Source organism: Candoia aspera, chromosome 2 (assembly GCF_035149785.1).
Source record: "Candoia aspera isolate rCanAsp1 chromosome 2, rCanAsp1.hap2, whole genome shotgun sequence".
In the NCBI taxonomy this organism is placed as follows: Eukaryota; Metazoa; Chordata; class Lepidosauria; order Squamata; family Boidae; genus Candoia; species Candoia aspera.
The window spans coordinates 19229417-19247740 of NC_086154.1; the positions used below are offsets into that span (position 1 = coordinate 19229417).

At 42.1% G+C, this 18324-nt stretch overlaps 1 protein-coding gene across 1 annotated transcript in view; it reads left to right on the forward strand.

The window, feature by feature from the left end:
- The first annotated feature begins 8611 nt into the window (after window positions 1-8611).
- The window catches only part of IL17RC (interleukin 17 receptor C), a 29958-nt gene continuing 20245 nt past the window's right edge, over window positions 8612-18324 (forward strand). Inside the window, exons 1-7 of the mRNA XM_063292824.1 lie at window positions 8612-8623; window positions 9097-9115; window positions 9824-9985; window positions 10779-10853; window positions 10948-11057; window positions 17560-17677; window positions 17773-17817. Of these exons, the coding sequence (XP_063148894.1) occupies window positions 8612-8623; window positions 9097-9115; window positions 9824-9985; window positions 10779-10853; window positions 10948-11057; window positions 17560-17677; window positions 17773-17817 (541 nt within the window). The remainder of the gene's footprint in view (window positions 8624-9096; window positions 9116-9823; window positions 9986-10778; window positions 10854-10947; window positions 11058-17559; window positions 17678-17772; window positions 17818-18324) is intronic.

Here is an 18324-nt window from a genome sequence, read left to right on the forward strand (position 1 = left end):
GTCCAAAAGTACAAAGGGCACTTTTTTGTTTTGGGTAACTACAACACTGTGCTAATGGTCTTCCAAAAAGTACATAGAGTTGGTAAACTTAAGTCACCATGCCATCTTTAAAAGTATTTCTGTGCCTCATGGTTTTGAAAGTAAGTGCAGATCCTTTTTGAAGAATAATCTCCTGGGTGGAAGAGCTGTCTGTGTTATTCCATAATACAGCCTTACCCAACTTGTGGCCTTTCAGATATGTTGTGTTTATAGCTACCAGAGCTGACCCCGCTGGTCTAGAACTCTGATGTAGATCCAACATATCTGGAGGACAGTAGGTTGGAGGAAACTGTCCTAATGACTTCCAGACAGTTGGTCATTCCATCTAAAATACTATTGTACCTCAGGGTCTATAACTATTTATATCTATATAGATCTAGACACACACACACACCCACACACAAATCATTCACATATAAATTATTTTGTAAAATAGGAAAGATTCATTGGTATACCACACAGAGCTTGAATTTTTTTATTTTCTTATGCCTTTCCCATGTCATAGTTTAAATGACACAAAACAATGTATGTTGAACATAGGAACATACTGCTTCAAGATAAAACATGCCCTGATCAATAGCTATTCTCTGAGATGATGGTGGCCTTCGAGTTGAGACCTTTATGGGGTAATTGTTCTATCTTATTCAAATAATTTTGTAGGAGTTCCAGATCTTACAGTCAAATATCTTCCATCTTTTTTGTGTTTTCTTAAACAAAAATGTTGGAATCTATCTGTGGAAGGATGGAGCGAAACATTCCTGTTCTCATGATTGCCTCACTGCCTCAGTGGCGGGGAGAGGAAGTGTGATAGTGTAATGGAATTCCCTAAAGGGGTTGAATAGTCAAGTAACCCATAGTGGTTTAGATTTAGCTCTGGATTTAGCCCAATCATGCATATACTTGAAATACATTTTCCACCAGATCTGCTGGGGGATTAATGAAGACTTCTTTTCCTGAAATCTCATAAATTCCTAGAGAGGCCTATGTCTAAGGCATTCAGCTGCCTGCAGCCAAATCAGGGTGATGATGGAAGTGAGGGTCGGGATATAAAAACAACAACAGGAATAGGTGGGAAATAAGAGCCTGCCTGAACCTGTTCACTGTGGTGCCACTGTGGATTTTTTTCTTAATTTTCTTTGGTTCAAACTCCTAGCTTTCTTTCCAGTGATGATAAAAATAGCCAATAGTCTCAGCCAGTTCTCATCAGGTGCTGCCAGTACAAGGTGAAGACTTGGAGAAGTTTTAGAAACATATCCAAAATTGGGGGAAAATAGCCCTCCAAAACCTTAGATCATGCTCCCTTGGAGGACATGGAATGCATAATTTCCTGAGAAGGAATATATGGGGAATAAGGCAAGGTGGGGAACCCTGTAGAGGAGTACAGAGATAGTCTTGAAGAAGGTATGGAGCAGCCATTACAAAAACATGACATTACCCCAGAAAGGCAGGAGGGGGTGAGGAAGAATCTCAAGATTGTCCCGTATTGACTATCTTAGGCATAAGAGGGAGAAAGAGCCTATCAGGCTTTTAATGTTTTGTTGTTATACCCCACAACAAAAATGTTCTAGCAGTTCATATGTGTTGGTTTCCTGTTCTGGACTACCTTATAGGGCAGACAGAACCAAATGTACCTAGAAAAGACCATGGCTAGCTGGCTAGAGCACTGAATGGGAGTACTCTACTTGACAACATAATGTAGCCTGTCGCACTTACCATAGCTAAATGTGAAAATACATGGGCTTCGGAAAATCCCATATGGGTGATCTACTGTTTAAGTAAACAGTGTGTGCTTTTGACTTCTCTTTTTGTCAATGCATGAAGACTAGAAAACTATCTTCAATCTAAAAATTAAAAGAAACATAGGGAACTAACAATATGCTAACCGTGTCACAATTTAAAACATATAATATATGCAATATATAAATTTTCAGAAATAAAAGCATATCATACTGGTATCCACATGTAATAGACTTTTATAGTTATTGTCATGCTTTATGGTTACTATTCTGAAATATAGCCTTTTGAAACTTCAGTCAATATATGTGAGCAGGAATTGTTCAATTTTGTATTATTTTTAATTTTAAAATTTAATATAAAATGAAATGTCACATGTCACTAATGTCATGTTCTAAGTTATACTAACTCATGCCCAAGGATCTTTTGCAGCCTGGACCCATACCCAAGTCAATACAACCCCCTTGATACATGGGTGGTGTGCAATATAAAATAGTGTTCTTTAGAAAAATGAAAAACGTGATAATCCCATGACCCTGCCTTCAAGAAAAGGTGTGCAGATACACGTGAGACGAAAGTGCTACGACTGCACTTCATGGCAGTTCTGGGCTGATCACTCTTCCAACAGTGTATAAATGAAATTACTTCTTCTGAAGCCACCAGCTTCATTCCACTCTTTTAAAAACGCCAGGGTTGGATCAACTAGATCAGGGCCAGGACTCCAAGTACAGTCCAGGTCCTACAGGATCACAGGGTAAGTCTTTCTACTGAATTTAAGCCAGGAACTGGCAGCTTCTGGTTCTAAAGGACACATTAGAAATGTTGAGTTCATTTCATGACGCTCTCACAAAATGGCTGCTTTGGGTTTTTTTATAAATTTTTTATTAAGAATGTTTACATAGATAAAAGATAAATCTAAAGGAAAACTATATATAGAAAAGGAAAAATAGGAGAAAAAAAGAAAAAGTGCAGAAAGCAAAACAGTAGAAAATAGATAACTAAAGAAACAGAAATCAGAAGAAATAAGCAACTTCCAAACTCCTTTTCAGCTGTTATAAAGAAACTCTTTGTCCCTCCTCCCTCTTTAATATTACAAAATTCCCTTTACCCCCTTGTTCAGACCCTTTTCAATCATCAAATCCATACATCTTTAGTAAAAGGCGAAAGATTTATACAAGCTGAAGAGAAGGGGTATTCATTGATTCCCATGAATTAGAGCAAGTTTTAAGTACCTGGGCATAGTATTTCAGGCCTCTCGGAAATTAACAGCCCAGGTAAATTTTGTCACTTTTACTGCTCAAGAGAGTAATAATAAAATTTTATAGGCAACAGGAGGCAAATTATATCCCAACAGCAATTAAAACTGTTTATGGATAAAACAGTTACCCAGCTATTATATGGGATACAACTTGGCCCATATACAAATCTAAGGGCTTATGAAACCATTCAATTGAATTTCCTTAGGACTTTGTTTGGTACCCCGAAATGCACCCCTAAAGCAGTCTTGAGGCTTGAAGCTAATGTGCCAAGTATTAAGGCTCAGGCCTGGACCAGGATTCTGATCTCAGGACTCGGAATCATGTTTGACCCTACAGGCCTGACGCCTCTGCTGTGGCCAGACAGCTACCAAGCTCATTGGCACCGTACCTGTAGAGAAGACCTTTGCAGTCTTGGCCTCTCTCCTTTTAGGCCAATTAACCCTGGAGAAGGCCAAATCAATAGTAAAAAAAAAGAATTAGGGACATTGATCAACAAAATGATACCACCAGTGCTCCTGAATTCTATTGCCAAATGTTAGATAGCCGCAAACCCTCGACTTTGCTCTTATGGATCCAGGGAGGTAGAAACCCTTGCCCATGTCCTCATACAGTGTCCTTTTTATGATGCCCTCAAACATGCTTTGATCTCCCCAATCATTTCTAAATGTGAGGGTCATACTGATAGATGTTATGTTTATTTCTTTTTAAGGGATGCTGACTCTACACTCACACACCAAATATTTTTATCAAGTTATACAATTGTGCAAAACTTTTAATTAGATATGTTGTTTCACTGTTTTATTGTTTTCCTTTTTTTCCTGATAATGAATTGTGGGACCAAACTATTTTTCTTCTTTTATTGTAAAGGCTGGTCAAAGGCCATAATAAAGATGTTTGAATTTGAATCCATAAATCATCATTTCACTTGCTTTCCATTTTCAGCAAAAAGTCCATAAAAGGTTTCCAGTCTTTTATAAAAGCATTTATTGTTTTCTATAAAACGGCTGCTGTGGATTACCGTATGGTCACTAGGCCAGCAGGCTACCTACCAGATTTGAGAACGTAACTTGCCTCCCCTCCTATGCCTAAAACACATAGTTGCAGCAATGAACTGCACAGAATGGCATGTTTATCTTTCTTCTATTTCATGAAAATTGGGTCCTATCCTAAGCTAAGATAGGTCCCAGTTTGAAGGTTTCAAGTCATAATATGGTTCCTTTTGTTTGTGGGCTTAGTGTGTTGTATAGCCTCTTCCTCCCTCCCTCCCTTCCTTTTTATTTTTATCCTGCCTTTATTATTTTTTAAATAACTCAAGGCGGTGAACCTACCTAATACTCCTTCCTCCTCCTCTTTTCCCCACAACAACAACCCTGTGCGGTGAGTTGGGCTGAGAGAGAGGGACTGGCCCAAGGTCACCCAGCCGGCTTGCATGCCTGAGGCGGGACTAGAACTCTCATACCACACCTGATTGGCTCTTGAGCTGAGAGAGAGGGACTGGCCCAAGGTCACCCAGCCGGCTTTCATGCCTGAGGCGGGACTAGAACTCTCATACCACACCTGATTGGCTCTTGGGCTGAGAGAGAGGGACTGGCCCAGGGTCACCCAGCCGGCTTTGAGTTGTTCAGTAAACTATGACTAAAACAAAAACCCAATGCATGAACCTGGTCAGTTTTGTCCATATGTGAAAGCTTCAGTTTCTGTCAGCTCAAAATATAAACCTTTCTTTTTTAAAAATATTTTTATTGAAAGTTTTAACAGCAATAATAAGAATTAATACAAACTAAAATAGAACAGAGGAAACAAAAGGGAAAGAAATAAAAGAAAAAGCTAAAAGTGCAATAAGAAAAAAAGAAGAGAAGGAAAACAAGAGAAAGATATGAAGATATGAAGAAGTAGCTTCTGATATTCTTCACAGCTGTTATAACTGCAGTTATATTTTGACCTCTGTCTCTCTAAAGTTAAATCATAACTCTCCCTTTTTGGGGGGAGATGGGGGGTAATAGAAATTTGAATAATAAATAAATAAAATAATCTATCCCATCTAATCATCAAAACCATAAATCAGAAGTTCAGTCACCAATAAATGTAGATATTGTCTTTTCTCCAATTAGAGAAGTCAGTTTGGCCACCTCAGCAAGCTCCATCATCTTCACCAACCATTCCTCCATGCTGGGTAATGCCCAACCTTTCCATCTTTGTGCATGAAGTAATCTCGCCGCAGTAATCATATATTGAAATAATCTTCCTTGGCTTTTTTCCCAACTGTTTATCCATCAATCCTAAAACGAAAAGTTCTGGCTTCAACTGAATATTAATCTTAAAAATCCTCTGTATCAATTATGTATTTGAATCCAAAATATAAACCTTTCGAAAGGGATAACATTTGGATTTGCTCTGGTGGAATTTGGAAAAATTATAAATTCAGCTTGGCTGTAATTTTGTTTCCTGTCTTCTTCTAAACCCTTTAGGCCAGTGTTTCTCAATCTTCAAAATTCTAGGAGTTGAAGTCCACACATCTTAAAATTGCCATGATTGAGAAATACTGCTTTAAGCTCTCATTACTGACACCCTGGCATTCAGCCCAAGTTCTTTGGCACACCCCACTCCAGATAAAGTTCCAGTTCCTGCCCCACCCTCTTAGCTTAATGCCTCTTTGACGCAACCCTGGTAGTAATAGCAAAAAGAGAGGATATTGACTAAGTCAGATCTGGCAAACCAAGCTGGGATATACTTGATCCCAGCTCTTCTAACCTTCTTGCTCCTGCTGCTTGTGAAGAGACTCTTGGCTCCTTGGTCACCTGGGTTCTTTAATCAGCCTGTCAGCCTATCTCTGCACTAGCTCCTAAGGTTGAAAACGCTGGGAAGATACCAAGCCCTTGGAGGGAAGAAACAAGGAACTATTGTACCAAGGCAGGATTTAATCTTGTTCTGCGGAAAGGCAGGTTGGGTCATGGAAGGCAGATGGTCTTTATCATGCCAGTAATGAGTTACAAGAAGAATCATTGTGTGGCTACCCCATCAACCCTGAGATGCAGTTATTTGCCTTGGTGTTGTTTCTGACTCACCTACTTTCTGCCTGCTTCCCCCTTGTGACTTCGCTGAACTCTGTCAGTTGCTCACAGGTGAGTAAAAGTCTTGTCATTGTGGTGGGAGGAGGCAGTGAATTTTACAACCAAACCAAAGGATCTCTAGGATCTATTCCCTTCCTTTCCCTTGATCTAAAGGTGCACTTGTATTTTGCATAGTTGGTGTGCCACAAACTGGTGTTGGCATTGTAGCATCTGCTGTTGATCAGGACTTCTGCCAACTTGATTCTCTGTGGAGGAGCATATTTCTACCTCATTAGCATAACTTATTTGTCTCAGGTGTCACTGCAACCCATAGAAAAGGGACTGTTTGACAATAAGGGTGATAGTAGCGTCTGGCTCAGCCAAAGCATCCCTGCATGGTGATACAAAGGTTCCCAGCAGAACCAACTCTTGCTGTGATGCTAGAAAGAGTTGTTGGCTAGCAATGCCTTACCCTGACTGTTTTTGCTACCTTGTGTGTTTTGTGACTGTCAGGGGTTTTGCGATACGGCAAACAGCAGGATGAAGCCGCACAAGTTATTTCTTGGGAACAAGACAAGGCATATCAAGGAAGAATGAGCGAAACTGGAGATGCCAGGACACTCCAGTGATGTTGCAATAGTTAATATAGACAGAATCTGTATCTGAATGACTGCATAAAAAAAAATTAGCTATCACCATAAGTGTGAAGGTGCTTTAAGGGTGTAGCCACTAGACACACAGAGCTTCTGCTCCAGTAAGGATTAGGTAGAAGGTAGTTGAGTGGATACAGCCTTTCTTAAAAATATTCCTTTTCCTTTCCACCCTTTCCTGTTTTGTTTTGTAATGAGTGGCAAGATAAGAGTATTCTCCTATTCTACTCCTTCACAAGCAGAAAGATGAAAGTAGATTCTGATGAATGTTAGTTGCTGGATATGAAAAAGTAGAATAGAAGTGAGTTGTTAATAACAAGACATTACTTTTTTTCATTTTTCATTAAACTTTATTAGATTTTCAAGATAAAAAGATAAAAGCTAACAAAAAGTAACGATTAAGGCAGAATGTACAAAAGAAGAACAGAGTGGAGAAAAAGAGAAAGAACGAAGTCAAAAGTGCAGAAAACACATTAAGCTCTTATTCTAAGTTTACAACATAGCTTTCATTATTTCTGTTGTCCATTATTATTTCTAATCATCAAATCTATATGTCCTAATTTCATTTTTTTTCTGTTTCATGCAAAAAGTCCAAAAGGGGCTTCCAGGTAGCATTAAAATTACTTCTCAGTGTCTTTTCTGTAATCAAAGCCATCAGTTTTGCCATCTCAGCCAACTCCATCAACTTCATCATCCATTCTTCCATTGTGGGTAATGTAGAATCTTTCCACCTTTGTGCATATAAAAGCCTCACTGCTGTTATCATATATAAAAATAAAGTTCATTGGTTCTTTCCAACTGTTTGTCCATCAGTCCCCCCCCCCCACCAAAAGTGTCTGGTTTCTATTGTTAATCTTTAAGATCTTCTAAATTAAAATACGTATTTGATCCCAAAATTTTTTAGCTTTTTTGCATGTCCACCAAAGGTGATAGAAAGTCCCCTCTTGTGGTTCACATTTCCAGCATACATTGGAAGTACCTTTATACATTATAGACAATTTATCTGGTGACAAATACCAATGGTACATCATTTTATAAAAATTCTCTTTGACATTTTCATTGTGTTATAATCTTAATCTTTTATCCACATACTCTCCCATTGTTCCATTGGTAAATAACAAGACATACTGAATCCTTATCCAAAATAACTCCCCCAACCTCCTTAAACAAAGTGACACCAGCATTTTAGGATAATCCCAAGGTTTGTAGAAGTTAAGGAGGTTTTAGGTGGGGGTTAAGGACTTCCACAAATAACTCAATATGGGCAGAACATTATCTGGAAATACAAACTAATAGCTATGGGAAGATGCAGGACAAAATTGGGAGGGCAAGGAATGGAATATACTGGAAAATGGCATTCCTGAGTTGCTGGTTGGTTAGAATCCTAAACAGGAACATATTACATTGCAATGTATTATCGCAGATCTAACTTATCCTAAATTAATTATATGTGTGTACTGTTGTTGACATATGTTGCATAAATAATAAATTCAGAGGTCCAGGATGTTAAGATCAGAGATTCAAGAGATTCCAAGATCTAAGAAGAAAGGGTGTGAAGAAAATCAGTTTCTTGTTTCTGATATGAGGAGTGGGAATGGCTGGCTGGGGAATTCTGGGAGTTGAAGTCCACACAGCTTAAAGTTGCCAAGATTGAGAAACACTGAACCAGAAGCTCTGCAGGAGTACTAAAGTTTTTTAAAAAAGGCTTGCTGAGTTTTCAAATACGCCACAACACAGCCAGTAATATATTTATTCAACTCTCAGATGTTACAAGAAAGACAGATCTGGAACTCACTCCAAATGCCCTTAAGTTCAGCTAAGATGCAGGAAGTAAAGTCACCTTTTGAATATTTAAATCTGGATCTTCAAATCCCCCATCATGTTGGCAGATGTACGGAACAACAGCAAATAAAATACATTCAGATTAGTATGTTTAGGGGGTACTTCCAGTAGGAAACACTGAGTATTTACACAAGAGATTAATAAACACAATGAGCTAAAAATGAGGAATGCTGTTTTTAAGAACATTTCACTAGATCTTGGCCAAAATGCTGCCAATTCTGCTCAATTGCTATTGTCCCTAGATTTGAGCTTAGCTTTTGCTATAGAGGGTGGTATGGACTAGATCAGCTGTACTAGGTCATTTTCTCCCACCTTCCCGATAGTGCATTAACATTGGCTGTTGACTGATCAATGCTATTTCCTTATTTTTTTGGTCTTCGGCTGTAAATCAATGAAGTCAAGCTGTTGTTTTAAGCTTAGCCTGGCTGGCTATATTGCATGGTGGGAGATGGAAAAATGGGTTTATTTTGAAAATACATATCCCGGCCACTGAACCTGCCCCTTCTTCTCTTCCTTCTGCAGGACCTGGGCTGCCGGCTAAGTAAGTATAAACTCTGTGTTAAGAAGACAGTTCATTTTCCATTGAATTAGCGCACTAAAGTTGTAGTGGACAACAATCCTCAGCTCACTCAGTCATGCTGGCTGAGGATGAAGAGAGTTGTGGTCCAACACATCTGCATGGAGCCGAGGAGGAGAAAACTGATATCTCATTCATATGTGCGGTTCGACAGGGTTCGTGACTGCAGCTCACCGCAATACAAAGGCTTCACCAATGTAGCTTCTCTGGGAACCAGTCAGACAGGATTATTTAGCTATAAAAACTGTTTGCTTGCATTTTATTGTGATGATTGTGTACTTTCTCTTTCTCTCATGCACACTCACAATCCCAAAGGCAGATCACAAATTATACTTTGTGATTTCATGGCAGTAATATGTAGTACCTGCCTCCCTCAATAAAACATGTTGGAGAAAGAGAAAAAAATGGGGTTGCGCATAACAGAGAAAAGGCACTTGGGGGCACCTCTTAAATTCTTGTGTTCCACTGCTACCTGGAGCTCCAGCGTTAGCAAATGTTCCTCCCCCTCTGGAGAACCCCAGCTTGCAACCAGTTATTTGGAAGGCAGCCATGACTGAAGGCTCCCCCTCAGGCTGCAAAGGACAGATAGGCTGGGCAAGGGAGGGGTGTTTATGATGACCACTTTCTCTACTGCCTCCAATCACTTTCTCTCTCCTCCCACCTTGCTTTCAGAAAAGAAGGATGTACTATGTACACCTGGTGAAGCCATATCTGATCCAGAGCTAGATCCAATCCTAGGGCTGACTCAGATGAACACAAGGAACATTCTTTGGTGCCCGGAGCAGCAAAACTGCATTCCCTGCGTGCAAGTGATGTTAAATCTTGGACTGCTGGGTAAGGGAGGGTGGATCAAGCACCTATTCCTGGAAACTTGTTTTTGTCTGCTGCTAGCCTTATGACCTGGGAGGGCCGGAACTTGCTTTCTTGCTGCTGCCAAGGTATTGGTCTAGGGCAGGGCAGGGCAGGGATGAGGAATTTGCAATGACAGCCATCATTTAGGCCTGGTTTTGTCCTTGACAAACCGCCCACCCTCCAACCAATTTCATTGCTACAAGGGAGACGCCTAGCAGATTTTGTCTAGAAGTAAGTTATATGGCAGATCCCAACAGGAACAAGATCCCTCATGGTAAAATCCCACCCTTGCCCACCTGGTAAGTCCCTCTGCCTTTAGATCCCCTCTTTCCTATTTCTATTTCCCACCCAAAAAATCAACAGTCATTTTGAACCACAAGCAGCCATCAGAGGAACAATTTGACAGGCACTTAGGGTCTTTCAAAAAAGAAAGGAAAATAATTTCTAGCTGATTTTAAATCTGTCTTTTGTTCTCCCTTTCCTATCCTTTTAGCCCTATGTAATATGTGAAACCTTCTTTTAACAGACCAATTGGGAGGAAGGGGGGTCCTTTACTCGCAAACATCCATTAAATTCAAAAGAATGTCTTTGCAGCGATTTGCATCATCTGCGTGATGACATCATTACACAAATGACATAAACCGCTGCAGATATTTGGTCCTTTGCACACAAGGATGGTTGAATTTGTGGTTTCACCCTATTGCTTCACCTGTCCTTTTTGCCAAAATAGAAGCATTCCAATGATCAATGCCTCATTCCCTTTGTTTCCTTCTAGAGCCAACTGCATGGGGTGCAAAACAAGATGGAGGAGTTGGCAAGATCAGCATGCAGCCAGATGGACATGCTAAGAGTGAGTAGGGTGGGCCTTCTCAACAGCAGCCCCTTGCTACCCACTGGAAACTGTCCTTGTTCTGCTTTTGACCCTGCTCTCTTTCTGTCCCCAGAAATCCTGCGAACACCCATTCTGCTTGTAGCCCAGACATACTCTTTCTCTCGTTGTATTGAATTGGAGGTTTGGGTTCCCTACGGTTGGGAAGGTCAAAATAACTCCCTGGTAAGTTATACAGACTCCTAGGGGTGTATTCTCTGGATGGGAAGATCTAGTTATATGATGACTGCCTACTCAGATTACCATTAAATCCAATTCATACATGTTAAGTAGAAATCTCTTTAATGGATTGTAGCGTGCAGTACAGAGAAAAAGTTGTGAATAGAAGTTCCCCCACTTTCCCCAAGTTAAACAGTCCAATGAATTCAACCCCCTCCCCCTTCTTCAGTATGCAGCCCCCCTTTTCGTGCCAGTCCATTCAGTTCTGTGCAGATGTCTGCAACGGCTCTGCCGGTTGAGCTTGGATGTCAGAGATAGTCCAAACAAGATGCTTTCACACTCCTGGATTGTCCCCCCTCCCACTTCTACTGACTCACAAGTTTCAACCCATGTTGATTCCATTCATCCATGTGAGTCGGATCAGATATTCTGGGAACATTTGATCTGGGAGCATGACAAGTTATTTATTATAATAATAATTCCCAGCCCTTCTCTGGAAGGATGTCCTGTCCCAGGCCAAACATACAGAAACCCACTGGAGAGGTGGTTGCAAACTTTACTATCATTTTTTTACAACTGCCCAAATGGCAGGGAGGATGTGAGCACAACACCCACCCACCCACAAGCGGGAAAGAATTTCCCAAAGTCAAGCAAGCTCCCCTTAATAGAGTCCCAAAGTTTCCATGTCCAAAGCAGGCACAAGAGTAGTCAGGGTGAGGCCGGAGGGCCAAAGGGTCACAGAAGGGTCATTAGCTGGTCCAAGAACCAAAATCGAAATTGTGGGATCCAAAGTCAGGATTCGAAGCACGCGGAGTCTGGGTTAGCAGAGGGTTGTTGCAAACGGAGAGGCTTGGATTTGCTGCTCTGCGAAGTAGAGCCAGTGCCGGAGTTACTCATCACAGAAGGGTGCGGCTTCTTCTGTGCAAGAAGCTTTGTGAGGCACCTCTGCTCTGCTCTCTTCTCCACACGGTGAACCCTTGCGCTGGGTGGAGGTGGCAGGTCAGGCTCCTTGTCTGACGGCTGTTCCTGTTGATTACCAGATGGCTCCGCCTCAGCTGCCTGCAGGTCCTCAGGCAATGGTTCATCTGGTAACTCTGGAGCAGGCTGTGAGTTGTCAGTCACCTCAGCTGAGTCTGAGCTTGCCGTAACAAAGGACAACATGGTACATGTGAGGTCTCCCCTCATTTTATCCTGCAAAGTAGGTGAGCTGAGGGGAAATGACCAGTCTAAAGTCACCCAGTGAACTGCAAGGTTGAGAGTGCACGTAGCCTGGGCCTCCAGATAATGGCATCTGACACTCAGCAAACATGCCAAGTCCGGCCCTGCAGTCTGCTTTTGTCTTTTGTTGTTACAAGGCTAGTACTATTGGGTGTATCTAACACATCCATCTCCAGTTTGATCTCAGTTCCCATCATCTCCAAACAGAGCAATGAAGTGCCATGCTAGGTCACCCTGACAGGAGTTGTAGTCCAAGATGCTCAGAGGATGCTAGCTTAAGGAAGCCTGTTCTAGGCTTTAGAGAATGTTTATGAGAAGAATTTGAAGATTATACATTTCTCCTTGCTTTTCACAGACAAGATTTTGACTTCAGGTGGAGCTCCCAACCAATAAAAACATACCAGTTTTGCCAATTTCTTTATCCATTTAAAAAACAGATTCCATAAGGATACAGACAAAAAAATCTGTTCATTTGTGTCCAATTCTTGGAGGCTGCCTGGACTAGTCCCTGCAGTTTTCTTGGCAAGGTTTTTCAGAAGTGGTTTGCCTTTGCCTCCTCCTTTCCTGGGCTGAGAGAGAGGGACTGACACAAAGTCACCCAGCTGGCTTTGTGCCTAAGGCCAGACTAGAACTCAGTCTCACAGTTCTAGCCAGATGCCTTAATCACTACATCAAACTGGCTCTCAAACAAACAAAAGTACATGTACTTATTCTGCATAATCTGTTTCTGTGCTCAATTTATCTATTATTAAAGTACGCAACCTGAACTGGGTATGTGTAAAAAGGCTGACCTTGCCCAGCACGGACAGCCTATCCTGTGTATCTGGGAAGCTGGCAAACAAGGCATGGTGGTAATGGCATTCCCTTGCTTGCATTTCAGTCAGCAGCTATTAACTTAAGAATAATTTATTTACACTGGTATCTCATTTTTCCTCCAAAGGAGGCATGCTGGCATTTGTGCAGCACACTAAGCTGAGATTTACTGAATAGACTTAATTGGCTGAGTTCACCCAATCAGCTGACCCACATGGCATGGTTTCCAAACCATAGTGGCTGTTTTCACACAACCCTAAACTATAAGCAAACCACATTTGGGTTTAACACAAAGTATATATCCAGGCACTGTCTCTTTTCCTCTCCTTATTTTACCCCCAATATAGGCTGTGAGTGGCATCTGTGCAGCTTCGTGGGTGGATGGAGATGTGAAATTGGATCTCCTTGGCCCTAGAGAACATACATCCCCATTTACTGGAGAGATAAAGAGGTCCTCAGAGCACTGAAGGGGTGTCATCTGCTCTGCATAACTTCTGATCTCTCAAAACATCGCCAAGTGTTGCCTACTCAGTCAAAGTCTTTAGGACAGGATTTCTCAACCTTAGCAACTTGGCTGGCTGGGTGTAATGATTGCCTAACCTATTCTGGGAGCTGAAGTTCACAGGTCTTAAAATTGCTAAGGCTGAGAAACTCTGCTTTAGGGCTTTTGAAACTTAGATTTTGAAAAAGAAAGAGTCCTGGGGCTTTCTATGTTGCTAGGTTCCTTAAGGTGTGGTTGCAAAATCTTAGCAGAGCCCAAGGGTTTTTGCAGGGCGTAGTCAAAAGTCGTCATGGAAGCCAAAACAGTGTGACTGAAGCTCCACCCCTTTTTTGTGTGTCATACATGCAGAGGGATGGAATTGTCATGTACATAAAGAGGGGCAGAGCTTTTATTTTTTTTAATAAAATTAAATTTTAAAACAAAGAGGTAAAATCTAACAAAGAAAGAGAGAACGGAAGTGCAGGAAAAAAAGAAGAGAACAGAAATAGAAAAAGGAATAACTCCCAACCTCTTTTACAACAGATGTAAGTAAAACTTTCACTAAACTCTTACTCCAAGGTTACAACATAACATCCATTTTTTCTATTGTCAATTAATATCATTAATCATCAAATCCGTATACCATAATTTCATTCTTTTCTGTTTCATGCAAAAAGTCCAAATGGGGCTTCCAATACACCATAAAATTAGTCAATGTTTTTTCTCTAATCAAAGCTGTCAATTTCGCCATCTCAGCCAACTCCATCAACTTTACCATCCATTGGTATCTTCCATTGGAAGTGGGACTGAGTCTTTCCACCTTTGAGCAAAGGGGGAGAGCTTGGATCACACTATTGTGGCCGCCATCTTGACTTGCCTGGGGATACTTCTGGCCATGCCAATACCTTTCGACTGACTTTCAGGGGATGGGCAGTGGAGAATTCAGACAGCTGTTATTTTATAGCTGGCTGATGGAGCCCTACCCTTTAATCAGTGGACCAAGAATTGTATTGATCTCATCTAATTTATCCAGGTAGCCTTTCCAAATGATTATCTTCAATGCTCATGTTTGCTTAGTGTCATGGAAATGTCATGAGCACTGATGGAGAGCAGGAGGGGGCCCCTATCCGGGGGGGGAAATGCATGCGCAGTTTAGAGGCTTTGAACTGTCCTTCGAAGAAACTCAGAGCAGACCTGCCTTGACTTTTGGGGTTTATCTGTCTGGGTTTTCCCACGATTCTTCAGTTTGCTAGGATTTTCTGTCTAATGTAGCAGTAATAAAACACTAGAGACCTATTCCTCGTCTCGGTGTGGTTCCTGCTTGTTAGAACAAGAAATAATAATTTTCAAATATTTGTTGATTGCCCAGGGGCTGCCCCAATTAACCAAAGAATGGTAGGAAAACAACCAGTATTTATTTTGCAATTGCAAACCATAATATCTGATCCAATGGGGTACCTCACCAGCAAACAGGCTGAGTGAAGGACCCCTGATATAGAGTAACAGAGTAACTCTGTTAGGTTACTAACAGAATCTCAGCAACTTTAAGATGGGTGGACTTCAACTCCCAGAATTCCCCAGCCAGCATGCCATTAGCTTTGCCTCCCAGTGACATTTTCACCTGCTGTGTAATACTCATTGACTGTCCTCCCATCCCTCTTCTTGAGCTGACCAAACTACCTCCAGCTGATCAATGTCTTCCTGCCTGGCCCCTCCCCTGGATTTGCTTTCCATGGGGAGGCAAAAGGTAAATAAGTATTCACCGAATTGGCTACCAGGTACAGGGATGCAAAGCCACCCCACAGACACACAAGAAAACGATGGGACACCTTCACTTCAGGAAGGGAGAGGAAGCCCAGGAGCTGGGAGGCAGGAGAAGGTGGGAGCTCCCACTAGCAGGGACAACCCACCCCGAAGCTATAGAGAAGACCCAGGACATCTGTCTTCCCTACATTTTCTTTGCAGCCTGGAGTGAAACGTGCTGTAGGTCCCACGGCATCCTGACCACAGCCATGTGACGGGAGGATCAAAAAGTCAAGATGGTGCCCGCGCGATCAAGGCCTGCCTCTCTTTTTGTGAGCAGATGCCCATGCCTGGCAACTTGCAAGGGTGATGCTGATATCACTTCAGCATCATCCTTGTGTCTGGAAGGGTCTTTGGTGACCATGAGCTGCGGTCTCTTGCCTATTCCTCCAGCACAGCTGCAAAGAAATGTTTGAAGAGTTTTGTTTTCAGCTTACATTAACTTCAGCTTGTTCTTTTGTGCCCAACGGATGAGACTAACCCTTAACTACAATTTATTTGAAACCGCCAACTTCAAAGGCCTGGATGATGTCACCTGTGCCCTACCGGATGCCCATCATATTTGCTGAGATGATAACTTTTTGAGCTCCCAGCCGTATTAGCTAGGATTTCATTGAGAGGACCACAAGTAAGGTTGACGGGCACATCTCAGTTAACATTAACCATAGATCAGAATTCATATGATGCTGCACTAAAATCCACTTAATTAAAAAGGGAAGTAGAAACTTCCAAACTCCTCATTAGAAGAGACACTGGGGGTTTTTTGCTTGTTTTTATTACAGGATTAAGGTTCCACAAGAACTACAGATTAATAGTAATAATGATATACAGGCAGTCCTTGCATTAGGACAGCAATTGGGCCCAGGACTGCCATCAGTAAGAGATGTGGTTGTAAAGTGCAATGACACATGACTGCATTGCTTAGCAGTGGCAATCCCAGCAGTCCTGGTTGCCATCATAACCCCAGGACTGTGTAGGTCGTTAAGTGGAAAGTGGAGGAGTCCCAGGCAAGGAATGCGGGGATGCCGTGGGGGGTAGGGGAGGCCGGGGGACGCCTTGGGAGGGCCGGGGGAGGCCTCTGCAGGTGGGAGGAAAAGCAGTGGGAGCACCTTACCAGAGTGACTTGCAACCTTCCTTGCTGGCTTCCCCACTGACTTTGCTTGTGGGAAGCCAGCAGGGAAGGTTGCAAACGGCAGTCCCATGACTGCTTCTCACTATGACATCATAATTGCGAGCTGGGCACCTGAGCGCCCAGAAAGTGATCATGTGACCACTGGGGTATTGAAATGGCCAGAACTTTGAGGACTGGTCGTATGTCCATTTTTTCAGTGCCACCGTAACTCTGAACACTCAGTGAACAAATGGACGTAAGCTGAGGACTACCTGTAATGACAGTAGTTACCAATATCGCAAGTGGGTATTGGTTGCTTGCATTCCCAGAGGGAGGACAACAGCAGCCTATAGCACTATTCTTTGAAACACAATGTTTTACTGTAGCAATAGTGGTCCTGGTCCCGAGACATAGGAGTAGGTAAACAATGTGCAATTGTAGAAAAACTAAGAAGGTTGGGGTCTCATGAGTGCTTGGATACATGATTCTTTGAGTCTCCTTGAATTTCTTGGAATAAAAATATTGGGAACTGCTTATAATCCCATGGCATGCAGTCAAAACATCTTTTCCTGAGTGCCAGTTCTGGCGAAGAGATCATTTTGAAAGAGGAGCAGCCAGTTGTGGGAGGCTGCCTTGTCATCAACTATAATTCACTAGCATCCTTCAGACCCATGTTTTAAAAATGTTTGCAGGTTTTCTTAAAGAAGATGAGGAATGAATATGCAGGTAGTCCTCATTTAGTGACCACAATTGGGACCAGCAACTCAGTCATTAAGCAAAACGGTCACTAGGTGAAACCACAACTGTGCTTATGATCTTACTTCAGCTTTCCTTTGCTTTACAGACCTGCAAAAGTTGTAAATGTGAGGATTGGTTGCAAAGTTACCTTTTCATCACTGTTGTAACTGAAAATGGTCACTAAACAAGGCAGTCCCTAAACAAGGACTAGCTGAATAACATTTTCCCTCAACCTGGCGGTCTCCAGTTGTGCTGGCTCTAGACAATGGGAACTGTGGTCCTCCCATATCTGGCAGGCCTCAAGTGGGAAAAGCTCTTTGACTTCGGTCCCTCTTCCTTTGTAGGGATCCCTGCAGTACAACTGCTTCCCAGTAGCTCTCGGTGGGGAGCTGCATCTCACTGTCTTCACATGGCCTCGCTATCGTTCTGCAGGTGTGTTGCAAGTCACGCACTATGGACCAGGTAAGTTCTGCAGATATGAGACATGGAGCAAACTTTGATAGAATCAGCCTAAACCCTTTCACCCACTGGATATTTCTGCTGTGTTTTGTTCATAGACTGCACCTGGCCCAAGGCCAAAGACGCCGTTCGCCTCTGTCAAGGTATGTTGCAATGCAGTTCCCCCAGTGCAGGCATCGACAGGGACTCGACAGTCTGTTTAGGGCCATCTCGTAGGATTCAAGCAATTCCCAGAATACCTTTTTGTAGCATAAAAGAAACACATTCTTGTTGGATCAAACCCAACAGTCAGGTATCTGAAGGAGGTCTGCAAACAAGGCTTCAAATCACAGGTTAAGCCATAAGCCGTAACTTGTAAGCAAAAACAGCTGCACTCACTCAGCACATTAAGCCCAAACAAACTAACCGTATTATGACTGTGTTGTGTGAATCAGGCCACTAAGTACTCATTCACACTCCCTCTCTGATACGCTAATTACAATTATGACACATGCTACAAGCTTTCCTAATTCAGATTTTCTTTTAGATAGGGACAGATACTGTCCAAAGATGGGAATCTGTGGTCCTGGCATTCATTCTTAAATACCAAGTTTCTAGTTCTTATTACTGCAGGGAGAAGTTTGAATTTCTGTGCCTGAGGAATACTTGAA